This window comes from Phocoena phocoena, chromosome 2 (genome assembly GCF_963924675.1).
Source record: "Phocoena phocoena chromosome 2, mPhoPho1.1, whole genome shotgun sequence".
Classification (NCBI taxonomy): domain Eukaryota; kingdom Metazoa; phylum Chordata; class Mammalia; order Artiodactyla; family Phocoenidae; genus Phocoena; species Phocoena phocoena.
Window position 1 is genome coordinate 32,200,189 of NC_089220.1, and position 23,335 is coordinate 32,223,523.

The following is a 23,335-nucleotide window of genomic DNA, read 5'->3' on the forward strand; positions in this document are numbered from 1 at the left end:
CTGGGGCCTGGCGCTCCATCCACTTCCGCTCCTCTCGGCGCCTCTAGATGACCGTCTCACTTTCCGGCGGGTGCAGACGTCTGTCCTGCCCCTGGGGACCACCCGCGGAGAGGCTCTGTTAGCATCGCTGCGTGCAGGCACCGCTCCAAAGGCAGGGAAGTGAGTCTGCTCGGAGAGGCAGCCGGCTGGACCACGCGGCAGTCATCCTACTCTTGGCCGCGGAGTTGCAGGCCATCTCTGGACAGTCAGGATTCTTCCTCGCACTTGGGAAAACCACTTACCCCCTCAGGGGCTCTGATGCCTCAGCTGTAAGATAAAGACGTCAGATTGGAGCAGAAGTTTGCAAATAGGTAGCCTGAGTGCCAAATCACTTTATAGATAGACGTTATTAATTTGCCCAAGCAAAAGTAAAAACTTGAGGTATAATTAAAATATGACAAAACGCACAGATCGCAGGTATTTATTTGATGAAGTTAATTTGATGAATGTATACACCAAGCCACCAGCACCCAAAGCAAGATGCAGAACATTTCCATCGCCCCAGGAAGTTCCCTTACGCTCCTGCTGGCCAACTTCCCATCCTCACTCCGACCCAGGCAAACCACTTTCAGACTCTTATCAACATTGGCACGCCTTTTTAAAAGTTTAAAATTTTAATGTCTAAAATGGCATTCTCTACAGAGCAACCATCCCCTGGAGTCCTTTGCTAAGCCTGCTTCACTCATTATTACCTGCCTGGCTTCTCATTTCAGGCATTTGGATTTGTGATCCTCACTAGATGCTCCTCCAAGGCCTTCCCAGGCCTAACACGTTATGAGTCTAGTTAAGAAGGGGCTTAATAAAGGGCTTCCACACGCTGGCACCCTTCCCCTAACCAAGTCTTGGGTTCCCAAGCCCAGGCAACATCCTCTTGTTTCTCACTGTCCAAAGGGGCCCATCTGAATCCCCTTGTGCCCCTCGGGGCTCACGTTTCCCTGCAGAAGATCTCAGGTACAGCTTTAACACAGGGTCCAGGGCCTGGGTCCACCAGGTGGGAAGAGACAGGACTAGGAAGATGATGAGAGCCCATGGAGAGCATACAAAGTGGACATTTCACACTTTGGGAGGTTATTTTTGACACGTTTTCATGCTTGGAAAACTTGCCACTTTAGGAGTTTTGTTTTTTTCCAGATGGAAGCTAGAAAACTTGGGTCACAAGCTTGTGGTGTGGAGTTCACTGGTTGGGGCACCAGGACAGGACTAAGTTGCAGGGGACAAACATGAGGAAAGAGGATGCATCGCCACCATTTCCTCAAGGGTAAGTACCGGAGGCATCTGACTTGCTTTGGGGGTCAGCTGTGGCGGTAAGGTTGCGTGCCCAACGCAGCCAGCAGCATTTGACTGGCCACACGGACAGTCACAGGCAGGTGGGCTCCTGGCAGCACACACATGGCAGCATCAACAGCCTCCCCATCAGGCTGCTTCTGCCGCATGGTTCTGGATAGCATTCCTGGAAGCTTCACCCCAGGTCAGCCCCTGGTTCTTTAGTCCTGCCAATGTCCTTTTAATAAATTAATTCCTCTTCTGCTTAATCAGGTCAGTACCAGTTTTAGCTGCTTGTGATGAAGGACTGGGGATGAGCCATAGGTGGGAGAAAGGCAGGATGCCTGGAATCATTTTTAAGGGAGTCCTTCCCAAGGAGAAGGGCTGGGTGAGCCCAGATGGCTCCTGGGAAAGAACCATCTTCATTCTGTTTCTTCTGTGGAAGAAATAGATCACAAGTTCCTTCAGCAGCAAAGAGAAAGCAATCTTTGCCCATTCCCTCTGCAGACAGGACCTCTGAAGAGACCTTAGCAACTGGTAGTTAAGAAGAGGTGGAAAGACTGCCCTGAGACAAACAGCATGAGTTTGATGGTCCACTGGGTACTTGAGTGGCTTCTGCTTCCCTCAGCTAACCAGTCCAGATCATGCTTCCCTCAGCTAACCAGTCCAGATCATGCTAAGTCAGCCTTGGGAGACGCCGTTTCTGCTTCCGTTCTCTGCTCCAGCTGGTGGCAGTGCTGAATGCCTGACAGGTACTTCTGCATAAGACAAAACAAGCTGGGTGCCAATCCACTGCCCCAGCCCAAGTGTGGGCCAGGGCTGCCCAATCTTATCGGGAAGCAAGTCGGGGTGGAAACTCAGGGACCTTGTGCTCTACAGGCTCAAATACAGAGATGATGTTCTGAATATATGATTTACATCTTATCTATTTCGTTTCATTTTTGAAACAGCCCCGATGAGGTGTGTGTTACTTTTAGTTTTCCTGATGAAAAAAATGAAGTTCAAAAAAGTTGTCTAGGGCTTCCCTGGTGGAGCAATGGTTGAGAGTCCGCCTGCTGACGCAGGGGACACGGGTTCGTGCCCCGGTCCGGGAAGATCCCACATGCCGTGGAGCGGCTGGGCCCGTGAGCCATGGCTGCTGAGCCTGCGCGTCCGGAGCCTGTGCTCCGCAACGGGAGAGGTCACAGCAGTGAGAGGCCCGCATACCACAAAAAAATAAATTAATTAAATAAATAAATTAATTAAAAAGTTGTCTACCTAAGGTCGCCCAGCTAGTCATTTCCTGGAACATGATAGACCCTCAGATACCGTGTTGAATGAGGGAAAGGCAGGATGGAGATACTTAATTTGGTCTGAATCCTAAGCCCATACCTGTCACACCACAGCACACTGCCGAGTGAGGTGCAGTCTGGGAAAGTGCTGGACCTTTCTTTCAGTCTCTCCACTTTTTTCTAGTAATTTCTCTCAATTGCCAACTCACCAAGTTCCCGCAGAATTGAAGAGAAAACTCCTCTTACACTGTAAAATTCCAGCCTCTCAGCTGTGTTCAGGGATAGACTCCTAATAATGAACACACATTTTCTGATAGTTTTTATTTTCTCGCCAGCTTTCCTGAGATATGATTGACAAATACAAATTGTATATATTTAGTATATAATATGATTTTTTAAAGATGTACAATATGATAGTTTAATATACATATGCATTGGGAAGTGCTTACCACAATCAAGTTAGTTAATACATCCATCACCTCACAGAGTTACTGTTTTTGTGTGTGTGTGGTGAGAACATTTAAGATCTACTCTATTGGAAACAGACTCACAGACATAGAGAACAGACTTATCATTGCCAAGGGGGCAGGGGGATGAGAGACGGATGGAATGGGAGTTTGGGATTAGCAGATTCAAACTATTATATGTAGGATGTGTAAACAACAAGGTCCTACTGTAGAGCACAGGGAACTATATTCAATATCCTGTGATAAACCATAATGGAAAAGAATATGCAAAAGAATGTACATATATGTATAACTGAATCACTTTGCTGTACAGCAGAAATTAACACAACATTGTAAATCAACTATACATCAATAAAATAAATTTTTAAAAACAATCTACTCTGTTGGCAAATTTCAAGTATACAATACAGTATTATTAAGTGTACATTATATCTCCAGGACTTATTCATCTTATAACTGAAAGTTTTACCCCTTGACCAACATCTCCCCATTTCTCCCACCTTCCAGCCCCTGGCAACCACTGTTCTACTGTCTGGTTCTATGAATTTGACTTTTTTAGATTCCACAGATAAGTGAAATCATACAGTATTTGTCTTTCTGTGTCTGACTTATTTCACTTAGCATAATGTCCTCCAGGTTCATCCACGTTGCTGCAAATGGCAGAATTTCCTTCTTTTTTATGGTAAAATAATATTCCTCTGTGTGTGTGTGTGTGTGTGTGTGTGTGTGTGTGTGTATGAAATGTTCTTTCTCCATTCAGCCATCAACGGACACTTTCAGTTGTTTCCATATCTTGGCTATTGTAAATAACGCTGCAATGAACATGGGAATGCAGATAGCTCTTTATTAATACACTGATTTCATTTCCTTTGGATATATATTCCAGAAGTGGAATTGCTGGATCATATGGTAGTTCTATTTTTAATTTTTTGAGGAACCTCCATACTGTGTTCCACAGTGACTGTACCAATTTACATTCCCACCAACAGTGTACAAGGGTTCCCTTTTCTCTACATCCTCACAAATACTCATCTCTTGTCTTAATGAGACTAGCCATCCTAACAGGTGTGAAGTACTCTCTCATTGTGGTTTTGATTTGCATTTCCCTGATGATTAGTGATGCTGAACACCTTTTCATGTATCTGTTGGCCATTTGTATTTCTTCTTTAGAAATATGTCTATTCAGGTCCCTTGCCCCTTTTTTTTTTTTTTTTTTTTTTTTTGTGGTATGCGGGCCTCTCACTGTTGTGGCCTCTCCCGTTGTGGAGCACAGGCTCCGGACACGCAGGCTCAGCGGCCATGGCTCACGGGTCCAGCCGCTCCACGGCATGTGGGATCTTCCCAGACCGGGCACGAACCCGTGTCCCCTGCATCGGCAGGCGGACTCTCAACCACTGCACCACCAGGGAAGCCCCTTGCCCACTTTTTAATCAGGTTGCTTTTTTGCTATTGAGTTGTATGAGTTCCTTACATATTTTGGATGTTAACCCTTTATCAGATAAATGGTTTGCAAATCATTTCTCCCATTCCATAGTTTTTTTTTGTTTTTTTTCCATTTTGTTGATTGTTTCCTTTACTGTGAAAAAGAACATACAGTTTCATAATGTTGCTTTTATCCGTCATCTGCAGGCTCATGTGATGGTCACCATTGTTCCATGAAACAGGTATTAGCATGGCTGTTGTATATGACCAGCCCGTGGTAGTTAAATGTGTGAGTACTGACAGGTATCCAGCTCTCTGATCTTACACTTCAGCCAGAGCGAGCCAGACACAGAGTCTTACTTAACCCGCTCCGGCCAGGGATGGGCAGGAAGACATTCTCAGAAAGGGAACAGTGACAAGGGTCTTCCTGGAGTCACATCCTGATTGGGCCTCAAAAGCTCCCAGCAACTTGGACAGAAGTAGCTCTTCCCATAGTGCCATCTCCTCAGCCCTCAGCCCTCTCTGACCCTGACCCCACCCTCAGGCAAGCAGGCCAGGCTGATGCCAAGTGAAGGACCCAGGAACACTTCTACTCCAGGTTCCCTGAGCTGTCCCGGTGCCCGTGTCAGTCTGATGGCTGGGCCCAGCACAAGTATGCCTATAGGGCCAAGAAGCAGAAGAAACAGAAAAGATCTGGGCTCCAGGCCAGGCCTTGCTATAGTATCAAATCTCTTCCATAGAAGCTCTTTTCCTCCTCCAACCCTAATTCCATCATTCAGGCTCCTGTCCTGGATTCCACAGGGTATGGAACCAATTCAACTGAAACTACACTCTCCTCTTGGTTCCTGTGGACCTTTGCCCATCCTTCCATCCTAGCACGTGTCTGTCTGCCTTGTTTGGAGTTTTTCTCTCTGTGTATGTCCCTTCCAGACTGTGAGCTCCTTGAAGACAGGGTCCAGGGCGTGTAGTAGGTGCTCAGCAAATGCTTACTGAACTGATTTGTCTTCTCCTGGCCCCTGTTCAGACGCCACCGTTTCTTGTTTCAATTTGCCACCTGAGTGGAGACTGACTTCTCAGGCCCTCAGCTGACCCTCATCTACAAAACAGAATCTGTGGGGTGGCTGAGAATGGCCATGAAACAATCTTTAGATGGCAGGCTTGTCGCCTGCTTTTAGCGTTAAGGTGGGTTTAATTCCAGGTTCTGCCATTAGCTGTGTGAACTGAGAACCATCATTGGCCTTCTCTGGGCTTCCCAGCTTGCTTCATGTAGTCAGTCCTCTTCCACTGAAAAGCCTTTTCAAATGACTCCTACAGCATTTGACTCCACCTACAGCAGGATCCCCGAAGGAATCTCAGCTTGTCACCCTCACTCACATGATCTTGTCAAGACTCAAAGGTGATCATATGAGCCTCCTGTTTAAAACCCTTGAATGGGTCTCCATTCCTTCAACTTCAGCTGCCAGCTCCTGACCTTTGACTAATACCCTCCACAATCTGGTCCCAACTTACTGTCACGGTCACCCCTTGTCACCTTATCCCACATTCTCTTCTCCAGCCACATGGGTTCTAATATTCTGAGGAGCTACCACGCTCTTTCACATCTTCTTTTCACTTGTTCTCTCAGTCTAGAATGTCTTTCTTAACTTCCCCAAATCCTACTTCAAGATTCAGCTCAAATGACTCTTCTTTTGTGAAGCCCTTTCTGATGCCACCCCTTCTGAGGATTGAAACACTTACCTCTTTTTATCGAATTGTATTCCACTTTGACTGCATTTCCTATGACCAAGGGTAGGTCTCAGACGCCTATACTAAGGGGCAGGGCTTGGCTGCCCGCAGGGGAACCCGAGGGGGAAGGGAGGGGGGTAAATGGCACCACGGGTAAGGTCAAAGCCAGCAGCCGAAGGACGAAGGGGATGGGGGATCAAAGGAGTGCACGTGTGGGCCCCGGGCAAATCCCCATTCTAAACGTCTTGAGACCGAGAGGCCATTGCACCGAACTAGACAGCTCTGTTCTCGTCAGCAGGGTCAGCCTCTTGCTAGGCTTCTACCCTCTCTGCCAAACACCTGCTCACACTCAAGGTTGCCAATGTGATGTATCTCTGGGGGTGGCCAAGGATCTCCTGCCCTGCCAGCCTTTTCACTGCACTGACGCGGGCTCTTGGTACCCAACGGCATTGCTGAGGACAGCACGCTGCTCAGAAACACTGAAGGTACAAAGGGCTCCCCCTCGTGGGTGATGTGTGGACTCAAATGTAAACATTAATTTGGCTTCTAAGAACAAGTACTGAATATAATATTTTATTAGGGGACGGGGGGGCGGTGTTCAATCTGACCAGAAAGCCCATAGCCATTTGTTGTCACAATCTCACACACTCCCAGAACGTCTGAGGGAGAGCCAGGATGCCGGTTCCTCTAGAACAGAGCCGGCAGTTCATGGGACCAGGTGCCAGGGGCTTGGGTACCAGTGGTAGCTCCATCTTGACTTAGTGAAAAGACCTTGGGCAAGTTACTTTGAAACGTTTGTGACTTCATATATATCATATGTGATATTTGATATATGAAGGGCCCCTTCATATATCAAAAGGGGCCCTTCCAACTCTCAGCATCACGTCATCCTTGGACTCTTTCTTCTAGGTCCAATAGCACGTTCTTTTCTGATTTCTCAAAGTACTGAGCCGGGGAAGGGCAGAGACAGAAGAGGAGAAGGTAACACAGGTTCTCCTCACATTCCCAGTCCCACCCCACTGTCAGCGCAGGGGAAGACCCATTTCACACAGGGGCTGGAGCGGGGGAGGAAACAAGAGGTGGAGGGTGGAGGCTCTGGTGAGACAGTGGTAACAAAGGAAGATAGTAGGCAGGACACTTCCTGATCCAGGGCAAGTCCCCTTAAGTAAACCAGAGAGTTGGGGAGGGAGAAGCGAAGAGAGAAGGAAGATGGGGCACCCTTCCCAGGCCGGGTCAGGTCCTCTGAATATAACTAACACCAATGTTCAGAAGTGGAAGGAGGGAGTCCTTGGGCCCCAGCCAGGAAGTGAGGAAGGCAAGCAGGGATGAGGTAGGGAGAGTCACCAAGCCCCACCCTGAGGTGCCAGCAGAGCCACCAGAGTGCAGACTTCTACCCCACAAATCATCGTGTTGTGACAGGAGCTGAGGCCAGCCGGACTGCACCTGGGAGTGGCAGTTGATGCAGGAATTACAAAGACCCTGGCTGGGCCCAATTACCTGTAGGATTTCAAATCTGGAAGCTTCGAAGTCACCTAGGGAGCCAGCATGTCTTGCACACCAGCTCTCACCTCACCTGTCCTCCAGCCATGGCACCTCCTAGGCGGAGTCCGTCTTCTTGTGCCACCAGGCCTCTGCCCTCGTGGGTCCTCTCTCTCCCACCTTCACTAGCTCATCTGCTCAGCCTTTGAGTTCAGCGCAGGTGCTATCTCCCTCTGATGTCCTCCCTGAAGCCCACCCTGGGTTCCTTGCCCCCAGGTGTTCTCTGAGCGCCCAGCATTGCCTTGGCTCTCAGCATTGCCAACTGTTTCCTTGTTCGAATGCCTCACTGAAGCATGAGCTCTTTAAGGACCGGAACTGACCCTTATTGCCTTCTGTGCACTCGCTCTGAGGAGTGCCTGGTCCATAGGAAGGGCTGTTAACCCTGCTGAATGAAGAGGTGGGTTAGTGGAGGAGAGGTGGGGGGCTCAGTCTACTTCCTGTTCCACCCACTGGAGAATATGGTATCTATACCCTCCTGCACCTGACAGCCCTTGAAGTATCTGGTGATGGTTATCAAATTCTGTCCCCAAGAGCATTCCAGACGTAAGTAAACAATCCAGTCCCTTCTACACCGCCTCCAAGGCCCTGGCTTCCCATCCCCTCTCCGCTGGGCTCCCTCCTCTGACGGCTCTAGAATTTGTCAGGATCCCTTTATGAATGAGGCAACCAGATTGGGACACATGCTTTCACTCACATCCTTATCCAAAATTTACAGAAATGGGCAATGGCTATCATTGCAACAGAAATCAGTAGCTAAGCCAGAAAGGAGAACCAGGTTTTCTGATCCCTAAATCAGTCACATAGTACCTTACTAACATTAGTTAGTACTGGATTAGTAACCTGAACCCAGTTAATTGCCCACGTATATGCTCAGTCTCCTGCCCTGACTCCCCGCCCCTTTGCTAACTCCCAAGCAGCCCTGGCTTCAGTGTGAGACAAAGGCGGAGCTACACATAAGGCCAGCAGCTGATTCTGCCACGAATCAGGGCAGAAGCTGGTGGGGGAAAAGGAGGGGAGAGCACATATCAGGAAAAAATTGCCCCCTCAGGGCAGACCAATTCATTTAACAACATATTTTTTAAGAACCTAGCTCCCCAGAGCTTATATTTCAGCAGGGAAGAGGGACAAAGCAAAGACATATATTATAAAGCAGATTAAAAGGTGATCAGTGCTACAGAAAAAGAAATAGGGTATGCGCTACCCTGGTGGCGCAGTGGTTGAGAGTCCGCCTGCCGATGCAGGGGACGCGGGTTCGTGGGGAGGATCCCACCTGCTGCGGAGCGGCTGGTCCCGTGAGCCATGGACTCTGAGCCTGCGCATCCGGAGCCTGTGCTCCGCAAAGAACACTGAGGCGGGGGTGAGCAGATTACACTTTTAAATACGGTGGTCACAGGAGGCCTAACTGAAGGAGACTCTGGACCAAGACCTGGAGGGCGTGAGGGAGCTAGAGGAGGGGCGTTCTTGACACGGGGCGACCAGAGTGGGACACAAAGCAGGCTCATCATACATCATAAAAACTACACTGCAGGATGCAGCTCTAGCTTGTAAGAATTAGAAATTAAACAGAATAAGGATTGTTGGCTATTTTGGCTAAAACTGTATATAGACACACATGTATAAATATGTATATGTATACACATATATCTATATACATTTTGATCTCAGGGCAGTAGGATGAAAGGGCTGTTACTTAATAATGCTGGCTTCTGAAGATTTCACAACCACTGCTTAAGGCAAAAGAGGGATGAGGCACTTCACCTGAAAGCTTCCATAAGAGATGGCAGGAATCATAAATACCATGTCCTTTTGGCCTATTTTCTTATTTATGAGGAAAGGTTTTCAGGCAACATGTAACACTCTGGGCACAATCTTTGTAACTAGCTGTAGCACACGTGACACATATAGAAAGTCAGCACAAAGTAGACCAGCAATAATGAAATCTAATGAATAAACATAAGCTATACATTTAACTGATCCATTGCTATACAGAGCGTTTATCGGTATATCAGTTAAAAAATGAGATCTAGTACTAAAGTCTACAGAGGGAGAAAACACTTATAAAATTCACAAATTGCACTTCTATTGAAATCTCTATTTCCAGAGTCAGTTGTTCATAGCGTCTACACACTCGTATTAGTAACTGTGCCCTTTGAAATGCACCCACTGTGACTGGGATCTATTGGCCTGCTTCTCTTTTCTGGGATTAAATGGCTACCTTCACAAATAATATTTGCTAACAACAATGGCCATGGAAAATAAATTGCTATCTTTTGGGGCAGATGGTGTATTGAGTGCTTAATCTCCCCTCCTCCTTTCCTTCCCTCCTTCCCTAAAGGATGTACATATAGACACATCTTTCCACTGTCCCTCAAAACTTTTCATTACCTTTTCTGATGTTCGAATGTGGGTCCAGTCTGGTCATCAAACAGAAAAAGAAAACTGCCGAGAGGATAAGTAATGAACCACTCACATAAGGTATGCACTAATAAAAATTTAATATCATAAAATAAACCAGAAAACAGCAAAAACATTTCTTTAAACCATTCACAATTAAAGTGGAAAGAGACAAAATTATAAGGCAGCCATCCATGGAATGATTTCATGTTTACAAAGGATCCAGAAAAGGGGACATTTAAAATCACTGTTCAGGCTACTGAACCAGGGGAACTGCAGTGTTGTCCCACGAGACTTCCAACTTGGTAGAAGATGCTATGAGAAAACAGATCAAAGCCAACTTCCCTGTGTTAGGCTGGGCATATCTAGAAAATTCCTAATGGTTGTCTAGCCCTCTTATGCAAGTCATACATTTCCCTCAGGTCTCCTCAGGTGAATCTAGATGTCTCAGGTACAAAGGAGCTACATCACTGGTTTTAATTTCATAGCATCTCCAACAGTGCTCTTGGGGTTATGTGGACCATTGTGTATTGAGCAGAAGTTTTGTAATGTAAGGAAGGTACCCCTGTGGAACGCCTATAGAGAGTTCTGGCCTTGCCCTACAGCAGTTTTGGATGAATCCGGTCATTATTCTCAGTCTCCCAAGGGGGCCCCATAGACAGGAACGTTCTTTGGGGGCTTGTGCTGTTGACATACATACACTTCCCACGTTCAGTACCTAGCTACCATGTGTCTGAGAGGCTGGCACGTCCTCCGAGTTCTAATCCTTGAAAAAGAGAAAAACCAGGCAATGACACTTAGAAATAGGCTGGTAAAAAAACACAATTACATTTTCTCCTTTCTACAAAGAACTGACCACTCAAAACAGCCACCTCTCTCATTTTTCTAATGATTCAAAATACAGGAACAGACTTGGCTGTCTTGAATAGGGAAATTAAAAGGTGATGAGGGGAAGAGAGAACAACATAGCCTCTGTAGGTGGTACTGTTTCCAACTCTCTACACTCCAGTGCAGAACCTTTGCCTAAAAACTGAAATCTGGCAATAGCATGCACAGGAAAGCCATCAGACCTGGGACATCGCTACTTTGGGGATATGGGAACTGACAAGCAATTCAATGGCGAACAAGTGATGGGAATGCATCAGTAGTGTTTTCAACTTAATTTGCCATTTAAGAGAGCACTTGCGATCTGAAGAAAGTCTATCCCTACCGAGGAAAGGGAGTCAAATTGCAATTCAGATTAACTTTGGTTATGAGGAAGGAAGGGCCATGCTTTTCATCATCAGTTGCATCTCTCTGGTAGCCAATAATTCCATCTGTAATCACGGCAGCAACTTAAGTATTGCCAAGGTTTTCAAATGTGTGAGAGCATTAAGGCATCCACATCGAAGGAGGCAGTTTTAAACAAGAGGAAAATGGAACTGAAATGTGCCAATAAGTGACCATCAGTGTGACCTCTCCTGGGACACTGCCCACCATGAACAAGTCCTTCCCCCCGTGAAGGAGGCCTCTGCCACGCTGCTCGGTTCCTTGCTGCCTGGAGATGCATTTGAGCCCTGTAAGATTAGTATGGCTATTTCTGCCTGCTGACCAGGAGGGAAATAAGTGCTTCCGAGGCAGCAGCTTTAAAATCTGGGAAAGCCCATAGCTCTTGAGAGCTGACAGGCCGTGAAAGGTTTGCTTGTTAACGTGAGGTCCAGAGGGGAAGGCAAATTTGGAAGTTAGATGGTCTGATCCTTGCCAGAGTTCAAGGCCCTACCCAGCAAGATATTGTAGCCAAACTTTTAAGTGTGATGGCAAGGCACTGCTGAAAGAGGCTTTGGCCAGCAGAACAAATTTCTGATCATTGCACACAATAATATGATAGAAAGTGCCACTATCCAAACCGAACCAGACACTGAAATGAGCTATTTACTTAACTAAGTACATTTCCGGGGAGAATCAAGGCAACCGTGTTACTTTGAAGGACCAGATGAAACCCTATGACTCTCCTAAGTCAGAGTTGTTATCGGGAAAGTCACTTAGACTTTCATACTGTACCTTCTGTTGGTTTTAATGTCGTACACAATGGCCGCCAGCCACTATCCAGAACCAGATCCTGTTTATGCTACTTTGGTCTACAGCCAGCAGAGGGCTCTCAAGTTCTTTTTCCCCAGCTGCTGACCCAGTAACAAATCTAGGAAGGAAATAAAGATATCCTGGGCATGCTGGCTTATGTGTCATATAAAATGTTTTACAAACTCCTAAATCCAATGCCCTGACGAAAACAGTCTTGGTTCCCCCTTTCTGTAACGTGGTTTGAAATGGTACAGAAAATCAAAATAAATTAACAATATATCATATACTTATTTGATAACATAAGGCTTACAGGGACTTTGGCAAATATGGAAAAATTATCCTAGTTTGCGTAACACTTTTACTATCTCGATTGTTTAAGTTACCAGAATATTAGTGATTGTGTCATCTCACATATGAGGAAGTGATATTGTAAGGGCTTAATAAAGCTGCATTTGACACAAAGGTAACTTCACTGAAAGGAATAAAGAACAGACACGAGACTATCTTCATCATCACAGTTCAAGAAGTGGTTGTCCTGATGAGAGAACTCAACTCACAAATATTAACATCACCACCAGCAGTAAGCAGCAAATTGTAGCGAGGAAGGGCTGGAGGGAAAAGTCAGGAGAAAAGCATGGAGAAGATGAAGAGACAAAAGACATGATTTTAATAAGCTTTAAATCAACAGGCCAACAATTCCCATTTATGATACATCTTGACTGTCCTCACTGCTACAGGTGCTTATGTGACACTGACCTAGCAGTCCCCAAGGGGCACCAAGTATTTTGCCAGAGGGACTGCTGGTCTGCTAAGATAAGTACTTAAAGAGACAAAAAGGACAACATAGGTTTTGGTAATCTTACTTTTTAAAAGGTTACTACAAAGATGTCAGTAACTATCCGAATTCACTTATAATTGAATCCCCTTTAATTTCCAAAGACACTGTGGGACCTGACTGTTCCTGAAGGAAAGCCTATGCCTAAGGAAAGCCCACCTACTAGAACCTGGCTCCTCTATAAAGAATGTGCTGTACAGGCAGCTACTCTACACAAAGGAGAACTTGAAAAGAAATGCTTTATAAAACACTAGTTACCTCTTTAAAAGCCAGTCCACCTCTGTTGCTCCATTGGATGGAATGGCAGGCTCTCTTTAAAGAGACCAGTGCAGAAGGAGGTGTTTAAAAGACGCTCCAGACATACCCTCTTCAGTGGATCTCTCTCAAGTATAAAGTCAGCTTTCAATGTGTCTTGCCGTCCTTTTCCTGACTCTAGCCCCAAATGAACTACTTATCTTTAGCATCTAAGACAGTGGGCATTATGACCTTCATTCAAGGCATAGATGTGGCATAGATGCTAAAGCACCAGACTTACACGGCGAGAACCATGTTAAAAATCAATGGATTAAAGTGGCAGAGCCTCGAAACTAAGAAAGAGATTTAGCTTAATTACAGAACACTGTACTTTCATAATTATTTCATTATGAGTATGAAGGTCTCCACTTTTCCTTAAAACTAAATTCCATCTTCCCTGAGAATAGGGTTAAGGGAAACAACAAAACTCAAAATGCCAAGGGCCCTTGAAAAGACAACACATGGAATGTCTGTATCCTTCGCAGTGTGTTGTTTCTACTCGAAAAGCTTTCCATTGCTCCAGGTTTTCATCTCACCTCCCTCCAGAATCTTTAGGGTTACGGGTGGAGATGGGCAAGGCGAGACAAGAGACTGAGGAAGTGAGCAGCTGTCACGTGCTGGCTGTTCTCACTGGATGGAAAATGGCCATGGCCTGAGGCTGGACCCTCAACAGTCAGTGCTGGTGTCCTACTGACAGAGCAAGCGGGATGAGGCAGCCCAGAACCAGGGCTGCTACCTCCAGGCGGCTGAGGCCTCTCCCTCCAGCGGGGTCGGGTTTGTGGCTGTGCCCCATTCCGCCTACCTCAGGGAGGACATGCACCGTGGCAACATAAAGAAATGTCCCAGCAGAGAAAAGCATGGCCACTCCAGTGGCATTGACCTCTGAAAGGGCTTCTTTACTGCTCTGTGAAGTAAGGTAGAGAAGAAAAATTAAGTCAAGTAAAATCCAGAGGCAGGAAGAAGTCCCAATAAAAAAATACCCAATATTCATAACTTGTGTTATCTGGGGCACCGGGGACATCCTGAGATCGGAACGATCTTGTTATTTATGGGAAGCTTCCAAACAAGGGTTTAAGACTATTGGTGATGTACACGATTACTTTTTCAAACAAACTTCAAGGCTGGTTGAACAGGTTTGGCCTATATTATTAAGATGGAATCAACAGCATTAATGCAGATATCAAAGTTCATACATTCATTCATTTATTCTACTAATATTAGCAAATATGCCATATGCACCAGGCTCTAGGCCAGTGCCTGAGATACAGTGGGAATCGAGACACAGTACTTGCCCTCACAGAGCCTAGAAATATCTCGTAAGCTAATCTTTATACAATTCATTTCAATTTTTTTTTTTTTTTTTTTGCTGTACGCAGGCCTCTCACTGTTGTGGCCTCTCCCGTTGCGGAGCACAGGCTCCAGACGCGCAGGCTCAGCGGCCATGGCTCACGGGCCCAGCCGCTCCGCGGCACGTGGGATCATCCCGGACCGGGGCACGAACCCACGTCCCCTGCATCGGCAGGCGGACTCTCAACCACTGCGCCACCAGGGAAGCCCTCATTTCAATTTTTTTAATGAAAAAAGTGGACCTCCTAAGACAATTAATTGAAAATTTAAGAACATGCCATAAATGTAATATGTTAACTTCATGCCTCCAAAATTATCATACCTTCCTCTCAAAAGTTCTAAAAACTTATATTGATCAATGCAGTAATAAACAGGGTAATATTTATTTATTTAGGCTGCACTGGGTCTTAGTTGCAGCATGTGAGATCTTTTAGTCACAGCATGCATGCAGGATCTAGTCCCCTGACCAGGGATTGACCCCGGGCCCCCTGCCTTGCCAGCGTGGAGTCTTACTCACTGGACCACCAGGGAAGTCCCAATAGGGTAATATTTAAAAGGGAACTATGTATTGCTCAGTGACTAAAAGAGATAAAGCTCACAATCAGGTGTTAGCAATCCAGATCAACTAACCCTTGATTAACAGGAATTAACCATTCTTTAACCATCTCATTTCTCATATGTTCAATACAAATTTTACTATATCAAATACGAACTGAATGATGCTCAGAAGAATCAGTGACCTTCAGAGACAGTGGGGGAAAGTGGTTTCCAGGAACTAGCCCTGACTTGGCTTGGTTCTAAGGTTTTCCTCCTGTTGCCTGCCAATTGATATTTAAGTAAAATGGGTAAGGCTGCTGCTAAGAACTGCGGCCCTAGCGGACAAAATTATAAAGCGTGGAAAGGTCCAACTGGAGCAACAGAGCAGAATGCCCGGGCTCGGAGGTGACAAGCGACACATGCCACTTCAGGTGGGGAGCTACATTGAGTGCAATGATGAAGCCCTGGGTACTTAACATGCAGTGATATGAGAGCTGGGAGTAGAAGAATCTGAGTCTTAGCTGAATACAGAGATCTCTGCTCATCCCTTACTGCTCTCAAAGCTGCTGCAACCTTGTCCCTCCCTCTTCCTATGCCTCCTGAAACATTAAATACATTCTGTTGTGACTTATTATGTATCTGTCAAATAAAGTTAGCATGTCTGATAAGGTTTAAGTTGTATTATTTTAAAGATCATATATTTGTGCAAGTATTTTTGGAACTGATGGGGAAGAAGTTTTCGAATTAAATGAATAAGAAAATGCTCCAAATTTATGAAGAGGATTGACTTGGAATTAAGATGTACACTTCGTACAGGTTTTTAATTCGAATTTTATCTTTAGTTTGAGGGGGTAATTTAACTGAAAAATTCAATATAAGAGACTACACCTTCTAGTAGATCACAAAGAATTAGATACTTGTCTAGATAAGCTAGGAATGAGTCAGACTTACCTTACTTAGTCCTAAGTATGTCACCATGGACATAACTGGTGCTGCCAGTGCAAAGACCAGTAAGTGCTTTCTGATTCGATTCCGCTCGAGGCCTGCATGCATTAAGAAGGAAACCAGCCCAAAAGCAGCTGGTGCCTGGAAAAGAAAAACTATCCCTTGTTACTCTGGAAGTTTGCATTGCTTCTACATTATGAAGTACATATCATTTGACTGAATTCTCATACAAGAAAACCAGGCATACTAGTAAGTCTGGGCTTTGCCTTTTAGGAATTAATGTTCTAAGCTAGAAAATATCCCATTTGTGTGTGTGTGTGCGTGTATGTGTGTCTGTGTAATAGTTAAGAAAAGAGTATAAAGAAAGGAAGAATATTTATGAACAAAAATTACTATGAAATGTAGAAATCTGTAGAGGACTTAACAGTTTGTGTATATGACCATAAAAAAAAAAAACCCTTCAAGTATAAGGTTAAGAAAATGGTAGCAAAAGACCCAGCTATGAACAGATTTATTCAATTCTCTAAAACGAACAGCAATTACGAAAATAACTAAAAAAATTTCCATTCCAGAAAAACATAATGACCAAAGAGAAATTTTAATTATAAATGTAGTCAATACCAAATCTTACACCAAAATTTTGCTTACCTTATGTAGCATTATTGCCACAAACACAATTAACTGGACACTAGTTTGTGAAGTAGAAGCTGCTGCTCCCAAAGCAACACCGTCAGCTGAATTTGGAAAAAGTGAAACATAAAACACTGTAACTATAAATAACAACTATAATAGTTGGTGAGTGACTGTGTGGGCTTTAGAGTCAGATAGAGCTGGACTGGACTCTGGGACGGTTACTTAACCTTTCTGAACCTTAGCCTTCTCATTTCTACAATGGGTTCAATAAAGTATGTATTCCTAGGGTTTTCATGAGGTAACATATGTGAAGAGCTTAGCATAGGTGCTATTCAATATTCAATTTGTCAGTTATTGTTGCTGTTGTTGGAAAAGTATGATGCTCAAAAATCTACTGATTAATCAATCAAACTGTAATAACAGAAATATCAAAGAATTTCAAAGGAAGCATCTCTGCATCTTGCAGATGAAAAACCAAAATAAAGACACCGCGACTTGGCATAGATGATTTATACGTAATGAGTAAATAGTGGTTGAAATGGATGAATTTTTTTGTTAGAAAAGCATGTTTTACTACAAAGTCCAGATAAGAGTGTGTCACCTTTCACATGCTTTTGTCATTTACAGAGCCCTACTACTGGGACTAGTTTTGGTTATGATTCTAAGGCATGCCCTGTCAGCAATGCTGAGACTTCGACACTCTACAGCCTATCTCTGCCTCACCTGGCACTTGGGTAGATACCCAGCACCAGGGCTACTGAGTACAAAAGTGAGCAGGCTCTTATGCAGATGAGATCCTACAGTAGAGGTCAGCAAACTTTTTGTTAAAGGGATAGATAGGAAGAATTTTAGCCTTCCTTCATGAGTCATTTGGTCTCTTGCAACTACTCAATTCTACCATTGTGTGAAAGCAGCCACAGATAATACGTAAACAAGTGGCCATGGCTGTGTTCCAATACAACTTTACTATGGACACTGAAATTTGAATTTCATGTATTTTTCATGTGCCACAAATTATTTTCATCCATTAAGAAATACAGAACCATTCTTATTGCAAACCTAACACTGAGTACTCCAGGGCTCATGCTTCTGTTGGAGGCCTTCATTAAGCAACCCTTTCCCCAAAAGGCCAGCCCTAGAGTATTTCATGTGGATGGTCCCTGTGTGACAGAAAAGAAAGGGGTTCCACTGCAATCTGACCCTACCTGCAGCATGGACGACCAGACCCAGCGTGGTGGTGATTTTGGAATTGCTAGGCCTTGCTGTTTCTGGATCTGAAGTAAAAATAAGCAAGTCAGCCATGAAGCAACGTGAAACAGAAACTAATAGAACATTCACCTGCGGGTGGAAGAAGTCTTTGAAAGCTCTTAAAGTAGAAGATTATTATTTTCCTCACTGTTGTCTTTTTTCTTCTGCTTCAAACACTTGGAAGTTTCCCCTGTCCTGAAGAGGTGGGCAGGTGGAAACTCTTCATTTGACCCAGGCTTCCCTGAACAGACAAGATGTCACCCCAAACAGCCTCACACCTCTTAACGCTTCACCTCTCCAAGGAAAGTGCTCTGTGGCGTCTGACCACCTGTCTAGACCAATCTCATTGTCATTGCCTACCCCCTCCCCCTCCCCAGCCTCCTGCAACTTTATCTGTATTCTAACATCAAAATGTCGTTCACATTTGCCTTTCTCCATTTTGCTGCCACCATCCTAACCTAAATTTTCATCACCTCAAACCTAAATTAGCAGTAGGCTCCCATCTGGTTGTCTCCCCTTACTCTCATTTCTCCCTAACCTAATTCATCTTACACATCCTTGTCGGATTCATCTTTCTGAATCACCACCCTTGTGATGGGTCAGTTAAGAATCTGTTGCTTTTCAAATTCAGTCCAAACTGCTCTATTAAGGAGGTCTTGAGCCCTCTATCAACTGGTATCATCTTTTTTTTTTTTTAAATTAAATTTATTTATTTTTGGCTGCATTGGGTCTGTTGCTGCTCACGGGCTTTCTCTAGTTGCGAGAGTGGGGACTACTCTTCATTGCATTGCGCAGGCTTCTCACTGTGGTGGCTTCTCTTTGTTGCAGAGCACAGGCTTTAGGCATGCGGGTTTCAGTAGTTGTGGCTCGCAGGCTCAGTAGTTGTGGCTCGCAGGTTCTAGAGCACAGGCTCAGTAGCTGTGGCGCATGGGCTTCGTTGCTCCATGGCATGTGGGATCTTCCCAGACCAGGGCTCGAACCCGTGTCTCCTGCACTGGCAGGCAGATTCTTAACCACTGTGCCACCAGGGAAGTCCTCAGCTGGTATCATCTTATTTCTTACTGTCCAGTCCAGTTAAACCAGTTTCTGTAACACCCTCTAACAAAAATTGTCTCATTCTCCTTTCCCCAAATCTCCTCACCCCTAATTCTTGGCATGTACTAAACTGCCCAGCTCATCAATCCAAAACCAAGACGTTGTTCAAAGTCTTAATTCTAGGACCGCTTACTCTGCGAAAGAATCAAAGATTAATTCCAGCTTAGAACAACTCTCCCCTTGCCTAGAAATGTACAGCTCTATGCAGTCTCTACATGCTACTTCAAGGTTTCTTCTGTATTCCACCTTAGATATACAAAACTGTTTTCACTTAAATATGTCCCTCCCAATTGACTGTGAACTATACAGAATTAAATTTTATACTTCTTTCCATTTTTTATTTGTCTTATAGAATGTAGCATAGCACTGGTCACCCAACAGTTGCTTAATAAATCCTTGTTGGAGATTTTAAAAAGTATTTATCTGTATTACAGGTATTATAAGAAATATATAGGGCTTCCCTGGTGGCGCAGTGCTTGAGAGTCCGCCTGCCGAGGCAGGGGACACGGGTTTGTGCCCCGGTCCAGGAAGATCCCACATGCCGCGGAGCGGCTTGGGCCCATGAGCCATGGCCGCTGAGCCTGGGCGTCCGGAGCCTGTGCTCCACAATGGGAGAGGCCAAGACAGTGAGAAGCCCGTGTACCACAAAAAAAAAAAAAGAAAGAAATATATAAACAAGTAAATCATGTCCAAACAATGTAAAGTTCAAAGACATGGACATCAAAATGCCAGGTGAAATGACAGACGGACATTAGTCAAGTAAATTGAAAGGAATTTAATCTTTTGAGGGGTCTAGCCCACTGAAGGAATGGTTTACAATGGAAAAAGCATGCACAAGTAAAGTATCTATCTTTTTACTAACAAAATTTATCTTCTAGGGCTTCCCTGGTGGCGCAGTGGTTGAGAGTCCGCCTGCCGATGCAGGGGACACAGGTTCGTGCCCCGGTCCGGGAGGATCCCACATGCCACGGAGCGGCTATGCCCATGAGCCATGGCCAATGAGCCTGCGGGTCCGGAGCCTGTGCTCCGCAACGGGAGAGGCCACAACAGTGAGAGGCCCACGTACCGCAAAAAAAAAAATTATCTTCTAATTAAAACACTGCAAGAAGGGAAGCTAAAGCCCCTAATCACTCTGAGACAACAGATATTTCAATACCACCCCAAACTGGAAAGAACGATCATGTTACACTGTGTGACAAGCTTGTTTTGGCTTTTCTTTACACAGTCTTGTGGTCTAATTATAAGTAGCATCTTAAAAAAAATTAGAGGGGGGCTTCCTTGGTGGCGCAGTGGTTGAGAATCTGCCTGCCAATGCAGGGGACACGGGTTCGAGCCCTGGTCTGGGAAGATCCCACATGCTGCGGAGCAACTGGGCCCGTGAGCCACAACTACTGAGCCTGCGCGTCTGGAGCCTGTGCTCCGCAACAAGAGAGGCCGCGACAGTGAGAGGCCCGCGCACCGCGATGAAGAGTGGCCCCCGCTCGCCACAACTAGAGAAAGCCCTCGCACGGAAACAAAGACCCAACACATCCAAAAATAAATTAATTAATTTTTTAAAAAATTAGAGGTTTTAAAATTAAAACACAATTTCTATAAATCTATAGGAAAAGACTGATTCAGAATAAATTTAATAAACGAATTAACTTTTACTGATAATAATACATAAAACCCTGCAGGTAATAGGTAAAGCGAGGTCATCAGATACATGAAAACCAGCAAAAACAGTGACCTCTGAGACAAAACAGGAGGAAAAATAAACACATACTACAGTTAATTCTTTGTATGGGGCTACAGGACACTAATGCACCTATAAATGCATTTTAAATTTAAACTGACAAGAATTGCAAGAAAAATGTCATAAAGGCCACTATGGACAACTATGTAATGTAGCTGGAGTCGGATTCCATCCAACAGAGGGTGCTTCTCATTTGCTGTTTGGAATAAAGCACATAAGTAAAACCTTTTACTCCAAAATCCATTTCCTAATATAAGACTTGGTTAGTTAAAAAAAAAAAGTTGCAAGAATAGTTCAAAAAGCAATCATATACCCTTTTCTCAGAATGACTAATTGGCCAACACTTTGCCCCATTTGCTTTATCATTTGGGCTTATGCTCTCTTGTTCTCTATCTACACTACACAGATACACATATTTGTGTATATCTTTTTTTCTGTACCATTTAAGAGTAAACTGCATACATTGTAACTCTTTATACTTAGATACTTCAGTGTGTATTTCCGATGATAAAGGATATTTTCTTATATAATCACAGTAAAGTTATCAACTTCAGTAAATTGAACATTGATATTTTTTTCTACTCTCTCTTGCATATTCTAATTTGTCAATTGCCCAAGAATGTCTTTCAGGGCATTTTTCCTTTTCCAGGAAGGATCCAGCCTAAGATCATATGTTGCACCTAGTTTTATCTCTTTAGTCTCCTTTAATCTGAGACATTTTCTCTGCCTTTGACTTGTGTGACATTGATATCTCTGAAGAATACATTTCCTTCCCTGCGCCTTTCTTGTTTTATAACAGAGTGGTCCTTCCTTTTGGATTCGTCTGATGTGTCCTTAGATGACGCATTCTTGGTTGGAATACTACATAGGTGATGCTCCCCAGGCTATCACATCTAGAGGCACAGGATGTACGTCTGCTGCTCACTGGTGGTGTGAATTCTGGATTATATATTGGATATTGTAAATGTTATCTTGTGGATACTATGGATCCTATTATATTCCTCTGAAGAGTGGTGATTTTTTGCTTTGCTTTACATAACTTGATTTGGCTCAAACTGCAAACTCTGTCTTCTGGGCAGCTGCCTAAATCTCAGTTTGGTTCTTTTACATTTAGCTGAGCCGTCTACAGTCTGCCCAAGAAAGCATGGTTCAGGGCTTAGCCAGAGACTTGGGCAGTTTACACATAGAATTTGGGGCTGAGTTTCTCTGTCTCTCTCCTTTCTAAGATTCTCCCCTCACTTTCCAGAGGCTGGGTACCCTGAACTCTGTCCTCCAGTTCCTTAGGCCAGAAAGACTGTCTTCTATCAGTTAGTTACCCCATAGGCACTGACTGCTAAAAGCAGTAAAAATAGGAACTAAAAGTAGTAAAAATAGGTTCCAAGTGTAGACTCCCTTCCAGAATTTGCCTCCTTTAGGTCACTCACACTCCAATGTCTTCAGATAGTGGTTTTCAAAATTCTGTCCAAAGTTTACAGTTATCTGTACAGAGGCTGGTCTGGTAGGAACATTCTGCCCACACTGAAAGCAGAATACCAGTGACATTAATTCTGATCATGTGATCAAGGTATTGTCCGATTTCTTCATTTAGTTACTTTTTTTTCCCTTGTAACTAATAAGCAAATCAAAATATACCCCCTAGATTTAACATTCATTGATGATTCTGGCCTGAGCCAATTTTTACTATGAAGGTTGCAAAGATGATTGTCCAACTCCAACTGCTTGCACATTTACCAAATGGCATTTAGCTTCTGCTGGAACCAAATGCCCTCCCTTCTCCTTTTATCTTTCTCCCATGTGGATATGCCCATTGATTCCCATTTTTTCAATGATTTACGCTTTATTGCTGTTCTTAATTATCTTGGTGCACAAACTGTCTGAGATCTGGCCAAGAGAAGCCCCTTCAAGCTGGTTTCTATATCCTGTGACATGTTTCCATCTTCTTTGAGCACTAGATGTTCCAAGCTCATTTTATCCTTACCCTGTTCTGTCCTAGAATCAGCCATTTCTCTGAAGAGCCCTGATATGCTCATTGCTAGTGGGATGTCTTTACTTCTAGGCCCTCTCTGCACACAGAACTAAGACATACATACATGTATACATAGACACACATGTATATGTACACATACACATACAAGTTTTAGAAATCATGATTCCAATAGCTCCGATTCCAACCCATCCCTGTAGGGGTTCTTTCTTTCTTTTTTTTTTTTTTTTTTTTTTAGGGGTTCTTTCTTGCTTTCCCTCATTCCCTATTTGCATGTCCCTTCTTCCTCAGTGAGGACTCTGGTTCCACCAACAGCAACACATTTACTCATCTGCTCAATCTTGTAACATATCTAAACTAGTTTCAGAACTGTTTTCCCCACACCATTACAAAAAGCAAAGCCTATTAAAAAGAGTTCAGTACTGTTTACGCTTCTTCCCCAACTCTACTCACCACTAAAGGTATATAGTCAAATACTACATTCATAAGTTACTTGAATTAGTT

General features: G+C 44.3%; 1 protein-coding gene across 3 annotated transcripts in view; it reads right to left on the reverse strand.

Annotated features, from left to right (window-relative positions):
- Window positions 1-13,980: 13,980 nt before the first annotated feature.
- SLC39A9 (solute carrier family 39 member 9) overlaps window positions 13,981-23,335 on the reverse strand; it is a 42,318-nt gene continuing 32,963 nt past the window's right edge. For 2 of the 3 annotated variants that reach the window (XM_065872200.1, XM_065872198.1), the window contains 4 exons: window positions 17,975-18,043; window positions 16,785-16,870; window positions 16,143-16,277; window positions 13,981-14,211 (listed from right to left, as the gene is read on the reverse strand). In XM_065872200.1, the coding sequence (XP_065728272.1) occupies window positions 13,981-14,211; window positions 16,143-16,277; window positions 16,785-16,870; window positions 17,975-18,043 (521 nt within the window). The remainder of the gene's footprint in view (window positions 14,212-16,142; window positions 16,278-16,784; window positions 16,871-17,974; window positions 18,044-23,335) is intronic. The other variant, XM_065872199.1, reaches the window with a different exon arrangement.